This window comes from Carcharodon carcharias, chromosome 19 (genome assembly GCF_017639515.1).
Source record: "Carcharodon carcharias isolate sCarCar2 chromosome 19, sCarCar2.pri, whole genome shotgun sequence".
NCBI classification, from domain to species: Eukaryota; Metazoa; Chordata; class Chondrichthyes; order Lamniformes; family Lamnidae; genus Carcharodon; species Carcharodon carcharias.
The window spans coordinates 110619450-110635259 of NC_054485.1; the positions used below are offsets into that span (position 1 = coordinate 110619450).

The 15810-nt window shown below is 44.4% G+C and overlaps 2 protein-coding genes across 2 annotated transcripts; both read right to left on the minus strand.

Annotated features, from left to right (window-relative positions):
* Positions 1-98: 98 nt before the first annotated feature.
* On the minus strand, positions 99-2511 carry LOC121291649 (heat shock 70 kDa protein 1A-like). The gene has a single exon (XM_041213124.1). It carries the CDS (start codon positions 2402-2404, stop codon positions 476-478), a length of 1929 nt encoding a protein of 642 aa, XP_041069058.1. The 5' UTR covers positions 2405-2511; the 3' UTR covers positions 99-475.
* Positions 2512-7953: 5442 nt separating this feature from the next.
* LOC121291630 (heat shock 70 kDa protein 1A-like) lies at positions 7954-10366 on the minus strand. Its single transcript, XM_041213084.1, has one exon. The coding sequence runs from the start codon at positions 10257-10259 to the stop codon at positions 8331-8333; it is 1929 nt and encodes a 642-aa protein (XP_041069018.1). The 5' UTR covers positions 10260-10366; the 3' UTR covers positions 7954-8330.
* Positions 10367-15810: the final 5444 nt, after the last annotated feature.

Below are 15810 nucleotides of genomic sequence, written 5' to 3' on the forward strand. Positions count from 1 at the left end.
GAAATAAGCCGACAATGGAAAAATACAGAAAAATGAATATTTCAAAGCACAAATTCAAAAGTGTGTTCATGTCCAAAACCACCACAAATAAACAACAATTCAGTAAGTAAGACATTTATTTGATTACAAAAATTCAGTCCAGCTGTGAACAAGTACAAATAAAGTTCAACCTGTACATTAAGGACAGTTCCATAGAAAACAAGTATAACTAGATGCCAACTACACTGATCCTCTTCAATAGGATTCAACAAATTAATTTATCAAAACAATCAGTTAAGCCACAGGCTGAAGAGAGTTTACAGAGCAGCACCGTCATCACACCTTCTGTTACAGTCAGTGTAGACCTGGCAACATCTAGTCCAGTAAAGTCCTCCACTGTCAGTCAGAAATACAAAATAAATGTTCGTGTTCAATGAGGAAGAGTCCAACGATCTGTGTTAGATTCCCAATGTGCATCCTTCTTCTTTCCAGTGTTTTAATCCACTTCCTCCACAGTCGGTCCTGTGGATGTGGCATTTCCAGCCTGGGATCTGCAAGATCCTCCAGCTGCAGCTGCTCCTCCTTGGTACAGGTTGGCAATGATGGGTTTACAGAGTTTTTCCAGCTCACTCAGTTGGTACTCAAACTCCTCCTTCTCTGCCATCTGATTGTTCTCTAACCACAATATTGCCTGGTTACACTGGTCAATGATTTTGTTCTTATCTGCCTCACTGATCTTATTTCTCACGTTCTCATCCTCCACTGCGCTCTTCATGTTGAAGGTGTAGGACTCCAGGGAGTTCTTGGCTGTGATCCTCTGCCGCTGGACTTCATCCTCAGTTTTGTACTTTTCTGCATCCTGTACCATCCTCTCAATTTCCTCCTTACTCAGCCTTCCCTTGTCATTGCTGATGGTGATCTTGTTTGTTTTGCCTGTGCTCTTGTCAACAGCAGAAACATTGAGGATGCCGTTGGCATCAATATCGAAGGTGACCTCGATCTGTGGCACCCCACGAGGGCCAGGAGCGATGCCACTCAACTCAAATTTGCCCAGCAGATTGTTGTCCTTGGTCATGGCTCTCTCTCCTTCATACACCTGAATAAGGACACCAGGCTGGTTATCAGTGTAGGTGCTGAAGATCTGAGTCTGCTTGGTGGGAATGGTGGTGTTACGCTTGATGAGTGCAGTCATCACCCCTCCTGCTGTCTCCAGACCCAGAGACAGGGCAGCGACATCCAGGAGAAGTAAATCCTGAACATTCTCCGACTTATCCCCCATTAGAATAGCCGCTTGAACAGCCGCTCCATAGGCCACAGCTTCATCAGGATTGATGCTCTTGTTCAGCTCCTTGCCATTGAAGAACTCTTGCAGCAGTTTTTGGATCTTGGGGATGCGGGTGGAGCCCCCGACCAAGACAACATCATGGATCTGCGATTTGTCCAGCTTGGCGTCTCTCAGAGCTTTCTCCACTGGTTCCAGAGTGCCTCTGAACAGGTCAGAATTTAGCTCCTCAAACCGAGCCCTGGTGATGGAGGTGTAAAAGTCTATGCCTTCAAACAGAGAGTCAATCTCAATACTGGCTTGGGTGCTGGAAGATAGGGTTCTCTTTGCTCTCTCACAGGCTGTCCTCAGTCTCCTGACTGCCCTCTTGTTTTGAATGATGTCCTTCTTGTATTTACGCTTGAACTCCTCAATGAAGTGATTGACCATGCGATTATCAAAGTCCTCTCCTCCCAAGTGGGTGTCACCCGATGTCGATTTCACTTCAAAGATACCGTCATCAATGGAGAGAACAGACACGTCAAATGTTCCGCCTCCCAAGTCAAAGATGAGAACATTATGATCTCCTCTGCCCTTCTTGTCTAGGCCGTAGGCAATGGCAGCTGCTGTTGGCTCATTGATGACACGGAGGACATTGAGACCAGCGATCACACCGGCATCTTTGGTTGCCTGCCGCTGGGAATCATTGAAGTAAGCCGGCACCGTGATAACAGCTTTGGTGACGGTGTGTCCCAGGTAAGCTTCAGCCATCTCCTTCATCTTGGTCAGTACCATGGAAGAGATTTCCTCAGGGTAGAATGTTTTATCCTCACCCTTGTACTCGACTTTTACCTTGGGCTTTCCTGCATCATTCACCACCTGGAAGGGCCAGTGCTTCATATCAGACTGGACCACTGGGTCATCAAACTTCCTGCCGATGAGCCTCTTGGCATCAAAGACGGTGTTGGGTGGGTTCAGAGCCACCTGGTTCTTGGCTGCATCTCCAATGAGTCTCTCGGTGTCGTTGAAAGCCACATAGCTAGGGGTGGTGCGGTTGCCCTGGTCATTGGCGATGATCTCCACCTTGCCATGTTGGAAGACCCCCACACAGGAGTATGTGGTGCCCAGGTCAATGCCAATGGCTGTTCCCTTAGCTGCAGGCATCTTCTGTCTTGATAAAAGTTAATTAAATTCCCTCTTTGCTGCTGGTGTCAAATCTTCCACTTGCAGTAATGCAGCTTCCAACCGATTTCTTCTCTCAGGCGATGTTTTAACTTTGGTTTGCAGTTCTTGTCCTTTATATAGTCTGAGAGCGGACGAAAGGGCGGCACCCATGCTCTGATTGACGGCGACCCAGACCAATCAGCGCGCGGTCTGGTGAGCTCACCGCCGAATGTTGGAGAAGGTTCTGAAGCGGCGGCCAATGAGAGCGCGGCGGGCCCGCGAGACGCCGAGAGTTGGAGAATCTTCTGGAAGGAGCGAGTCCGGGGAAGAAACCGCTGGAAAGAGGGAGAAATTTCCCCAGGGACTCGGCAGTGTTTCGGGGGGAATTAGGGAAAGGATGGGGGGAAGAGGAATAGATTCTGATCAGTTGGGTCTGTCTGAATTCGGGAAGGAGGAACAAAACCAAGAGGAGATGGTTGGTCAGCAGCAATGAGGCGGTTGCCAATCTTCCCGGATTGCCCGGGAGTCTCCAGCCGTTGAGGATAAAACGCCTGGACACTGCTGCAAGCATTAGGTGGGAGGAAAAATAAACACAGAGATTTGGAAAAGCTTTTTTTTAATCTTCTTTGAGCAAGTTTGTTCGAAATTTATTGCAGTTGGGGCTAAAGGCTATTTCGAAGCAAGTCATGAATCATGAATCCTTATTGTTTTCCATTTTGCCCTGGGAAGATGATGGGCTCTTTGGATGGAAGTGTTGCACGGCTGATGGTGGGTGTGGGTGTCATTGGAGACAAGAAATCTTGTATTCAAATGTATGGGAATGCCTCTGTCCAGAGTTAGGAACTCTAGCTGCTGTCATCTGAAACCCCTTGACCTCTCCATGACAACTGTGTTAGACTATACCAGACAGTTTGCAAGCTTCATGTCAAATGTCACCCCAAGATGTACCTCTGACCACATGTTGCCTATCACTAAGATGTGAATTTTGAGGTGCAGAGGAATCAGGGTGTTTTAGTGCACAAGTCACCCAAAGTTAGTATGCAGATACAGCAATTAATTAAGAAGGGAAACAGAATGCTATCCTTCATGATGAAAAGGAATTGAACATAAAATAAGGATGTTATACTTCAGTTATACAGGGCATTGATGAGAACAGGTTGAATGTTTTGTGCATTTTCCGTCGCCTAATTTAAGGAAGGATGTAAATGTGTTGGAGGCCGTTCAGAGGTGGTTTACTCGATTGATAGCTGGAACGAGCGGGTTGTCTTATGATGAAAGGTCAGATAGTCTGGACTAGTTTCCACTGGAGTTTGGAGAGTGAGGGTTGATTTGATTGAAGTACATAAGATTCTGAATGGTATTGACAAGGAAAGGACGTTTCCTCTTGTGGGTGAGACCAAAATTAGGGGTCATTATTTTAAAATTAGGGCTTGCCCTTTTAGTACAGAGATGATGAGAAATAATTTTGTCTCAGAGGGTTGTGTGATTTTGGAACTGTGACTTTGGAACTCTATGCCTCTAAAGGCGGTGTCACTGAATATTTTTAAGGCAGAGATCAATGGATTCAGTTAGGCAAGGGAATCAAAGGTTATCGGGGCGTAGTGGGAATGTGGAATTCGACATTCCACATTGAATTAAAGATGAGCCATGATGTTATTGAATGGCGGAGCAGCCTCGAAGGCCTGGATGGCCTCCTGCTTGTGTTGGGTATGTTCGTATGGCCTATTTCTTAATTCATAACATGTCCCAACTTCGTCCATGAGACAGGTTTCTTCATTCATGCCTTTGCTGCTTCTAGACTTAACTACTCCACTGCAAACCTGGCTGACATTTCACATTTTACAGGCTGAAAACTTGAGCTGATTCAAAACTTTGCTCCTGTCTGGTCTTTCATCAAGTTCTGTTCCCCTACCACTCCTCTGCTCACTGAGCTACATTGGCTCCTGCTCAGGTGACATCTCGATTTTAAAAATCTCAAACTTGTTTTCAAATGCCTCCTTTACCTTGATTCTCCCTATATGAGCAATGTCCTCCAGCCACATAACCATCTGAGATAACTGAGCTCCTCTGATTCTCCTTTCTTAAGCCTTTGTGATCTTAATTGCTCTAATATTGGTGGCTGCTACTTCAGCATCCTAAGCCCCAATCTCTGAAATTACCTCTGTACAGGTCTCCAGCTTTCTCCTTTATGACCATAATTTTATAACCCCAAGGTTTTGTCAATCTTCTATTATATCATCTTAGGTGGCTGGATGTTTAATTTTGCTTCAGTACACTGCTGCAAAACTCATTGGGGTGTATTATTAAATTCCAGACAAAATATGATTAGAACTTGTGGCTGCTGATGGCAGGGATGGCTGCATGAGCCTGTCGGGCACATATTTGCATTGGAAATCACAAGATTAGACAGCAGTCAATACCAGACATGGTTAGTCTTGATTATTGAGGGTATCCTATGGTACTTTCACCTTTTCTACTGTTTGTGCATGTGAGATGCACATTGCTAGGAATGTATTATTTATTACCATACCCAATCGCCCCTGAGAAAGTGCTTGTGTCAAGCCATCTTAAGCAGCTGCAGTCCATATGGAGTAGGTGTACCCACTGTGCTGTTAGGAAGGGATTTCCAGGATTCTGACCCAGAGGCAGGGAAGGAACGGTGTGATATTTCCATGTTAGAATGGTGTGTGACTTGGAGGTTGACATACACTGTTTCACAGAATTACCTGGAAAAACTCAGCAGGTCTGGCAGCATCGGCGGAGAAGAAAAGAGTTGACGTTTCGAGTCCTCATGACCCTTCGACAGAACTAGTTCTGTCGAAGGGTCATGAGGACTCGAAACGTCAACTCTTTTCTTCTCCGCCGATGCTGCCAGACCTGCTGAGTTTTTCCAGGTAATTCTGTTTTTGTTTTGGATTTCCAGCATCCGCAGTTTTTTTGTTTTTATACACTGTTTCACTTTGGCTAACAATGACTGTTTGGATGATGCAGAAGACCTAATCTCACCGGACTAGAAAGAGAAAGAACTTGCATTCATGCAGGCTCACACTTAACATACAAACATACGAACTAGGAGCGGAAGCAGGATTCTCGGCCTATCATGCTTGCTTCGCTATTCAATAAGATGACGGTTGGTCTAATTGTACCCTGGAAGATCCATGAAGGCAGCCGAAGGTTGGTGACTCTCTGCTGTGGGCCAGTGGGGCAGAAGTACTCCTTTGGACGATAGGGTACTAGGCATGACCAAAGAGCTGAAATTATGTTCGTGAGCTAGTGTTTGAGCGTACTTGGGAATGTATGAGGAAATAACCTCAGAAGGTGAGATTGAAACCCTGCAAGGTAGGCCATTGAAGCCGTCCGAGTTGGAGCGACTTCTTGGAGAGAATTGCAAAGCAGATCTTCAGATGTGGATTTGGAAACACTTGTGGGAAAGACAAGGTTTCAGTGAGATTTGTTGTTCACAATTTGAGAAATATCTGGGTGGGTTGCTGAGAAATGCATGGAATCAGTTTTGGCTGCCTCTGTCATTTATTGAATAATGTGGTGTGCCTGACCATAATTCGCCTGTTAATTCACCTGTACCTGATACCCTGACCTGTTAGACTACGAAATGGATATTTTAAATCGTTTTATCTTTCTGAACTTGTAAAGTTTATTTGTTTGTTCCATACCCGTTGAACGTGTGGCTTTATTCACTTAGTAAGCGTCTAGAATCTTGAACTTTATCTACTTTAAATAAAACGCTATTGGTCTCCAACCTGATCTGCTCCCACAACCCAGGGTCTGGCCAAGGATTAAAACAGTTGAATTTGGAGCCATCGCAACGGAAAGCCGGCACATCTGCCACAGCTGCACTGCCTCAGTGCTGCATTGGGTGTGTTAGCTGACATTATGGGTTCAAAAGTCTGGAGTGGAGTTTGAACTCCAGATCTTCTTGAGATTCTCACTTAGGTTTAGAGTTCAGATTGAACACGGTCCTGGCTGTATGAATAGATATCCTGTTGTACGTAAGGATTGAGCAGGGTCTTAAATTAAGTGGAGAGGTGTTGGGAGGGAATCCTGTGATAGCTTCTAGCTCCAGAAGTCTCTTGGTGTCTTGTTATGTTGTTGATGTCACTGTATATATTGGGCATTTGGTTTGTCTTATTGTCTCTTATTAGCTGTGGAGGCTGTTGAATATGTCCAAGACAGAGATTGATAGAGTTCTAGATTTGAAAGACATGAAGGGATGTGGGGAGAATGTGGGAAAGTGATGTTGAGGTAGAAGATCAGTTATGATCGAGTTGACAGAGGTGGAAGGTTCACGTGGGTGAATGGCCCATTCCTACTCCTATTTCCTATGTACCTGGTGTTGAGTGCACGTGGCTAACAGTTGAAGTGTGCAACATTGCCACCTACTGTCGTGGCATGAAAACTGCTGCTTCTTTGCTCTTGAACTTTCTGCACTGGTGTCATCTGAGTCACAGTCCAGTCTATCTTTTAGCAGAAACAGAAGAGGGAATGTTTTAGTAGGGGGCAGAACATCTTCAAAAGACAGGTAATGCTTGTGGCTGTTGAGCAACACCATACCTAATAATTGATTGGAGAGCTTGAAAAAATTTACCTTTGAGATAAAAGCAAAAAACTGCGGATACTGGAAATCCTCCTTCAACACCTCTTTGTCCTTTTGTCTGTGACATCTTTTGGTTATCTCCACCTATCACTGGCCCTCTATCCAGCTCTTCTTGTCCCACCCCCCAGAAACCAGATTATATTTCACCTCTCTTCTATTTTTACTTAGTTCTGTTGAAGGGTCATTCGGACTCGAAACATTAACTGTGCTCCTATCCGCAGATGCTGCCAGACCTGCTGAGTTTTCCAGGTATTTTTGTTTTTATTTAACTTTGAGTTTTTGATTTGTTCGGCCGGTTTGATTTGGTTTATCTCTGAGCAGCAGACAGCATAGAAAGAGTCAATGGCGTGTCTGCCTGTGTATTATATTTCTGGCCAGGGTAACAACTTCTATTCATAAAGCACCTGTAAAATAGTTAAGCAACCCAAGGCACTTCACAGTCATGTTAAGATACAGGCAAAACCAATGGCACTGTGTAAATGCATGGACTGGAGAGAATGTAATCATTTAATTGACATTATATTGAGATATGTACTGCAGTGGTTCAAGGAGGCAATTCCTCAAGGGTAATTAGGGATGGTTAATGAAGTCTGGCCGAGCCATGATGCCCTCATCCCACGAATGAGTGAAATAAAAATTTGTTTTGTAGCCAGAGTTTTTTTAAAGTTCTGTTCATTTTATTTTTAATTAATTGACTGCACTTCAGAAATAGTATTTCATTGGAAGTAAAGCATTTCAAAATGTTTAACTTGCAAAAAGCAGCTATATGATATGCAAATCTTCTTGGTGATTGAATCGGAATTTAAATAACCCATGGAAATAGTGTCAAAATTGTATGGGAAATAAGCCGACAATGGAAAAATACAGAAAAATGAATATTTCAAAGCACAAATTCAAAAGTGTGTTCATGTCCAAAACCACCACAAATAAACAACAATTCAGTAAGTAAGACATTTATTTGATTACAAAAATTCAGTCCAGCTGTGAACAAGTACAAATAAAGTTCAACCTGTACATTAAGGACAGTTCCATAGAAAACAAGTATAACTAGATGCCAACTACACTGATCCTCTTCAATAGGATTCAACAAATTAATTTATCAAAACAATCAGTTAAGCCACAGGCTGAAGAGAGTTTACAGAGCAGCACCGTCATCACACCTTCTGTTACAGTCAGTGTAGACCTGGCAACATCTAGTCCAGTAAAGTCCTCCACTGTCAGTCAGAAATACAAAATAAATGTTCGTGTTCAATGAGGAAGAGTCCAACGATCTGTGTTAGATTCCCAATGTGCATCCTTCTTCTTTCCAGTGTTTTAATCCACTTCCTCCACAGTCGGTCCTGTGGATGTGGCATTTCCAGCCTGGGATCTGCAAGATCCTCCAGCTGCAGCTGCTCCTCCTTGGTACAGGTTGGCAATGATGGGTTTACAGAGTTTTTCCAGCTCACTCAGTTGGTACTCAAACTCCTCCTTCTCTGCCATCTGATTGTTCTCTAACCACAATATTGCCTGGTTACACTGGTCAATGATTTTGTTCTTATCTGCCTCACTGATCTTATTTCTCACGTTCTCATCCTCCACTGCGCTCTTCATGTTGAAGGTGTAGGACTCCAGGGAGTTCTTGGCTGTGATCCTCTGCCGCTGGACTTCATCCTCAGTTTTGTACTTTTCTGCATCCTGTACCATCCTCTCAATTTCCTCCTTACTCAGCCTTCCCTTGTCATTGCTGATGGTGATCTTGTTTGTTTTGCCTGTGCTCTTGTCAACAGCAGAAACATTGAGGATGCCGTTGGCATCAATATCGAAGGTGACCTCGATCTGTGGCACCCCACGAGGGCCAGGAGCGATGCCACTCAACTCAAATTTGCCCAGCAGATTGTTGTCCTTGGTCATGGCTCTCTCTCCTTCATACACCTGAATAAGGACACCAGGCTGGTTATCAGTGTAGGTGCTGAAGATCTGAGTCTGCTTGGTGGGAATGGTGGTGTTACGCTTGATGAGTGCAGTCATCACCCCTCCTGCTGTCTCCAGACCCAGAGACAGGGCAGCGACATCCAGGAGAAGTAAATCCTGAACATTCTCCGACTTATCCCCCATTAGAATAGCCGCTTGAACAGCCGCTCCATAGGCCACAGCTTCATCAGGATTGATGCTCTTGTTCAGCTCCTTGCCATTGAAGAACTCTTGCAGCAGTTTTTGGATCTTGGGGATGCGGGTGGAGCCCCCGACCAAGACAACATCATGGATCTGCGATTTGTCCAGCTTGGCGTCTCTCAGAGCTTTCTCCACTGGTTCCAGAGTGCCTCTGAACAGGTCAGAATTTAGCTCCTCAAACCGAGCCCTGGTGATGGAGGTGTAAAAGTCTATGCCTTCAAACAGAGAGTCAATCTCAATACTGGCTTGGGTGCTGGAAGATAGGGTTCTCTTTGCTCTCTCACAGGCTGTCCTCAGTCTCCTGACTGCCCTCTTGTTTTGAATGATGTCCTTCTTGTATTTACGCTTGAACTCCTCAATGAAGTGATTGACCATGCGATTATCAAAGTCCTCTCCTCCCAAGTGGGTGTCACCCGATGTCGATTTCACTTCAAAGATACCGTCATCAATGGAGAGAACAGACACGTCAAATGTTCCGCCTCCCAAGTCAAAGATGAGAACATTATGATCTCCTCTGCCCTTCTTGTCTAGGCCGTAGGCAATGGCAGCTGCTGTTGGCTCATTGATGACACGGAGGACATTGAGACCAGCGATCACACCGGCATCTTTGGTTGCCTGCCGCTGGGAATCATTGAAGTAAGCCGGCACCGTGATAACAGCTTTGGTGACGGTGTGTCCCAGGTAAGCTTCAGCCGTCTCCTTCATCTTGGTCAGTACCATGGAAGAGATTTCCTCAGGGTAGAATGTTTTATCCTCACCCTTGTACTCGACTTTTACCTTGGGCTTTCCTGCATCATTCACCACCTGGAAGGGCCAGTGCTTCATATCAGACTGGACCACTGGGTCATCAAACTTCCTGCCGATGAGCCTCTTGGCATCAAAGACGGTGTTGGGTGGGTTCAGAGCCACCTGGTTCTTGGCTGCATCTCCAATGAGTCTCTCGGTGTCGTTGAAAGCCACATAGCTAGGGGTGGTGCGGTTGCCCTGGTCATTGGCGATGATCTCCACCTTGCCATGTTGGAAGACCCCCACACAGGAGTATGTGGTGCCCAGGTCAATGCCAATGGCTGTTCCCTTAGCTGCAGGCATCTTCTGTCTTGATAAAAGTTAATTAAATTCCCTCTTTGCTGCTGGTGTCAAATCTTCCACTTGCAGTAATGCAGCTTCCAACCGATTTCTTCTCTCAGGCGATGTTTTAACTTTGGTTTGCAGTTCTTGTCCTTTATATAGTCTGAGAGCGGACGAAAGGGCGGCACCCATGCTCTGATTGACGGCGACCCAGACCAATCAGCGCGCGGTCTGGTGAGCTCACCGCCGAATGTTGGAGAAGGTTCTGAAGCGGCGGCCAATGAGAGCGCGGCGGGCCCGCGAGACGCCGAGAGTTGTAGAATCTTCTGGAAGGAGCGAGTCCGGGGAAGAAACCGCTGGAAAGAGGGAGAAATTTCCCCAGGGACTCGGCAGTGTTTCGGGGGGAATTAGGGAAAGGATGGGGGGAAGAGGAATAGATTCTGATCAGTTGGGTCTGTCTGAATTCGGGAAGGAGGAACAAAACCAAGAGGAGATGGTTGGTCAGCAGCAATGAGGCGGTTGCCAATCTTCCCGGATTGCCCGGGAGTCTCCAGCCGTTGAGGATAAATCTCCTGGACACTGCTGCAAGCATTAGGTGGGAGGAAAAATAAACACAGAGATTTGGAAAAGCTTTTTTTTAATCTTCTTTGAGCAAGTTTGTTCGAAATTTATTGCAGTTGGGGCTAAAGGCTATTTCGAAGCAAGTCATGAATCCTTATTGTTTTCCATTTTGCCCTGGGAAGATGATGGGCTCTTTGGATGGAAGTGTTGCACGGCTGATGGTGGGTGTGGGTGTCATTGGAGACAAGAAATCTTGTATTCAAATGTATGGGAATGCCTCTGTCCAGAGTTAGGAACTCTAGCTGCTGTCATCTGAAACCCCTTGACCTCTCCATGACAACTGTGTTAGACTATACCAGACAGTTTGCAAGCTTCATGTCAAATGTCACCCCAAGATGTACCTCTGACCACATGTTGCCTATCACTAAGATGTGAATTTTGAGGTGCAGAGGAATCAGGGTGTTTTAGTGCACAAGTCACCCAAAGTTAGTATGCAGATACAGCAATTAATTAAGAAGGGAAACAGAATGCTATCCTTCATGATGAAAAGGAATTGAACATAAAATAAGGATGTTATACTTCAGTTATACAGGGCATTGATGAGAACAGGTTGAATGTTTTGTGCATTTTCCGTCGCCTAATTTAAGGAAGGATGTAAATGTGTTGGAGGCCGTTCAGAGGTGGTTTACTCGATTGATAGCTGGAACGAGCGGGTTGTCTTATGATGAAAGGTCAGACAGTCTGGACTAGTTTCCACTGGAGTTTGGAGAGTGAGGGTTGATTTGATTGAAGTACATAAGATTCTGAATGGTATTGACAAGGAAAGGACGTTTCCTCTTGTGGGTGAGACCAAAATTAGGGGTCATTATTTTAAAATTAGGGCTTGCCCTTTTAGTACAGAGATGATGAGAAATAATTTTGTCTCAGAGGGTTGTGTGATTTTGGAACTGTGACTTTGGAACTCTATGCCTCTAAAGGCGGTAGAGGCGGTGTCACTGAATATTTTTAAGGCAGAGATCAATGGATTCAGTTAGGCAAGGGAATCAAAGGTTATCGGGGCGTAGTGGGAATGTGGAATTCGACATTCCACATTGAATTAAAGATGAGCCATGATGTTATTGAATGGCGGAGCAGCCTCGAAGGCCTGGATGGCCTCCTGCTTGTGTTGGGTATGTTCGTATGGCCTATTTCTTAATTCATAACATGTCCCAACTTCGTCCATGAGACAGGTTTCTTCATTCATGCCTTTGCTGCTTCTAGACTTAACTACTCCACTGCAAACCTGGCTGACATTTCACATTTTACAGGCTGAAAACTTGAGCTGATTCAAAACTTTGCTCCTGTCTGGTCTTTCATCAAGTTCTGTTCCCCTACCACTCCTCTGCTCACTGAGCTACATTGGCTCCTGCTCAGGTGACATCTCGATTTTAAAAATCTCAAACTTGTTTTCAAATGCCTCCTTTACCTTGATTCTCCCTATATGAGCAATGTCCTCCAGCCACATAACCATCTGAGATAACTGAGCTCCTCTGATTCTCCTTTCTTAAGCCTTTGTGATCTTAATTGCTCTAATATTGGTGGCTGCTACTTCAGCATCCTAAGCCCCAATCTCTGAAATTACCTCTGTACAGGTCTCCAGCTTTCTCCTTTATGACCATAATTTTATAACCCCAAGGTTTTGTCAATCTTCTATTATATCATCTTAGGTGGCTGGATGTTTAATTTTGCTTCAGTACACTGCTGCAAAACTCATTGGGGTGTATTATTAAATTCCAGACAAAATATGATTAGAACTTGTGGCTGCTGATGGCAGGGATGGCTGCATGAGCCTGTCGGGCACATATTTGCATTGGAAATCACAAGATTAGACAGCAGTCAATACCAGACATGGTTAGTCTTGATTATTGAGGGTATCCTATGGTACTTTCACCTTTTCTACTGTTTGTGCATGTGAGATGCACATTGCTAGGAATGTATTATTTATTACCATACCCAATCGCCCCTGAGAAAGTGCTTGTGTCAAGCCATCTTAAGCAGCTGCAGTCCATATGGAGTAGGTGTACCCACTGTGCTGTTAGGAAGGGATTTCCAGGATTCTGACCCAGAGGCAGCGAAGGAACGGTGTGATATTTCCATGTTAGAATGGTGTGTGACTTGGAGGTTGACATACACTGTTTCACAGAATTACCTGGAAAAACTCAGCAGGTCTGGCAGCATCGGCGGAGAAGAAAAGAGTTGACGTTTCGAGTCCTCATGACCCTTCGACAGAACTAGTTCTGTCGAAGGGTCATGAGGACTCGAAACGTCAACTCTTTTCTTCTCCGCCGATGCTGCCAGACCTGCTGAGTTTTTCCAGGTAATTCTGTTTTTGTTTTGGATTTCCAGCATCCGCAGTTTTTTTGTTTTTATACACTGTTTCACTTTGGCTAACAATGACTGTTTGGATGATGCAGAAGACCTAATCTCACCGGACTAGAAAGAGAAAGAACTTGCATTCATGCAGGCTCACACTTAACATACAAACATACGAACTAGGAGCGGAAGCAGGATTCTCGGCCTATCATGCTTGCTTCGCTATTCAATAAGATGACGGTTGGTCTAATTGTACCCTGGAAGATCCATGAAGGCAGCCGAAGGTTGGTGACTCTCTGCTGTGGGCCAGTGGGGCAGAAGTACTCCTTTGGACGATAGGGTACTAGGCATGACCAAAGAGCTGAAATGATGTTCGTGAGCTAGTGTTTGAGCGTACTTGGGAATGTATGAGGAAATAACCTCAGAAGGTGAGATTGAAACCCTGCAAGGTAGGCCATTGAAGCCGTCCGAGTTGGAGCGACTTCTTGGAGAGAATTGCAAAGCAGATCTTCAGATGTGGATTTGGAAACACTTGTGGGAAAGACAAGGTTTCAGTGAGATTTGTTGTTCACAATTTGAGAAATATCTGGGTGGGTTGCTGAGAAATGCATGGAATCAGTTTTGGCTGCCTCTGTCATTTATTGAATAATGTGGTGTGCCTGACCATAATTCGCCTGTTAATTCACCTGTACCTGATACCCTGACCTGTTAGACTACGAAATGGATATTTTAAATCGTTTTATCTTTCTGAACTTGTAAAGTTTATTTGTTTGTTCCATACCCGTTGAACGTGTGGCTTTATTCACTTAGTAAGCGTCTAGAATCTTGAACTTTATCTACTTTAAATAAAACGCTATTGGTCTCCAACCTGATCTGCTCCCACAACCCAGGGTCTGGCCAAGGATTAAAACAGTTGAATTTGGAGCCATCGCAACGGAAAGCCGGCACATCTGCCACAGCTGCACTGCCTCAGTGCTGCATTGGGTGTGTTAGCTGACATTATGGGTTCAAAAGTCTGGAGTGGAGTTTGAACTCCAGATCTTCTTGAGATTCTCACTTAGGTTTAGAGTTCAGATTGAACACGGTCCTGGCTGTATGAATAGATATCCTGTTGTACGTAAGGATTGAGCAGGGTCTTAAATTAAGTGGAGAGGTGTTGGGAGGGAATCCTGTGATAGCTTCTAGCTCCAGAAGTCTCTTGGTGTCTTGTTATGTTGTTGATGTCACTGTATATATTGGGCATTTGGTTTGTCTTATTGTCTCTTATTAGCTGTGGAGGCTGTTGAATATGTCCAAGACAGAGATTGATAGAGTTCTAGATTTGAAAGACATGAAGGGATGTGGGGAGAATGTGGGAAAGTGATGTTGAGGTAGAAGATCAGTTATGATCGAGTTGACAGAGGTGGAAGGTTCACGTGGGTGAATGGCCCATTCCTACTCCTATTTCCTATGTACCTGGTGTTGAGTGCACGTGGCTAACAGTTGAAGTGTGCAACATTGCCACCTACTGTCGTGGCATGAAAACTGCTGCTTCTTTGCTCTTGAACTTTCTGCACTGGTGTCATCTGAGTCACAGTCCAGTCTATCTTTTAGCAGAAACAGAAGAGGGAATGTTTTAGTAGGGGGCAGAACATCTTCAAAAGACAGGTAATGCTTGTGGCTGTTGAGCAACACCATACCTAATAATTGATTGGAGAGCTTGAAAAAATTTACCTTTGAGATAAAAGCAAAAAACTGCGGATACTGGAAATCCTCCTTCAACACCTCTTTGTCCTTTTGTCTGTGACATCTTTTGGTTATCTCCACCTATCACTGGCCCTCTATCCAGCTCTTCTTGTCCCACCCCCCAGAAACCAGATTATATTTCACCTCTCTTCTATTTTTACTTAGTTCTGTTGAAGGGTCATTCGGACTCGAAACATTAACTGTGCTCCTATCCGCAGATGCTGCCAGACCTGCTGAGTTTTCCAGGTATTTTTGTTTTTATTTAACTTTGAGTTTTTGATTTGTTCGGCCGGTTTGATTTGGTTTATCTCTGAGCAGCAGACAGCATAGAAAGAGTCAATGGCGTGTCTGCCTGTGTATTATATTTCTGGCCAGGGTAACAACTTCTATTCATAAAGCACCTGTAAAATAGTTAAGCAACCCAAGGCACTTCACAGTCATGTTAAGATACAGGCAAAACCAATGGCACTGTGTAAATGCATGGACTGGAGAGAATGTAATCATTTAATTGACATTATATTGAGATATGTACTGCAGTGGTTCAAGGAGGCAATTCCTCAAGGGTAATTAGGGATGGTTAATGAAGTCTGGCCGAGCCATGATGCCCTCATCCCACGAATGAGTGAAATAAAAATTTGTTTTGTAGCCAGAGTTTTTTTAAAGTTCTGTTCATTTTATTTTTAATTAATTGACTGCACTTCAGAAATAGTATTTCATTGGAAGTAAAGCATTTCAAAATGTTTAACTTGCAAAAAGCAGCTATATGATATGCAAATCTTCTTGGTGATTGAATCGGAATTTAAATAACCCATGGAAATAGTGTCAAAATTGTATGGGAAATAAGCCGACAATGGAAAAATACAGAAAAATGAATATTTCAAAGCACAAATTCAAAAGTGTGTTCATGTCCAAAACCACCACAAATAAACAACAA

Bases quoted from the DNA above. Each gene is read 5' to 3' on its own strand.
- LOC121291649 (XM_041213124.1), bottom strand. From the start codon at position 2,404: ATGCCTGCAGCTAAGGGAACAGCCATTGGCATTGACCTGGGCACCACA.
- LOC121291630 (XM_041213084.1), bottom strand. From the start codon at position 10,259: ATGCCTGCAGCTAAGGGAACAGCCATTGGCATTGACCTGGGCACCACA.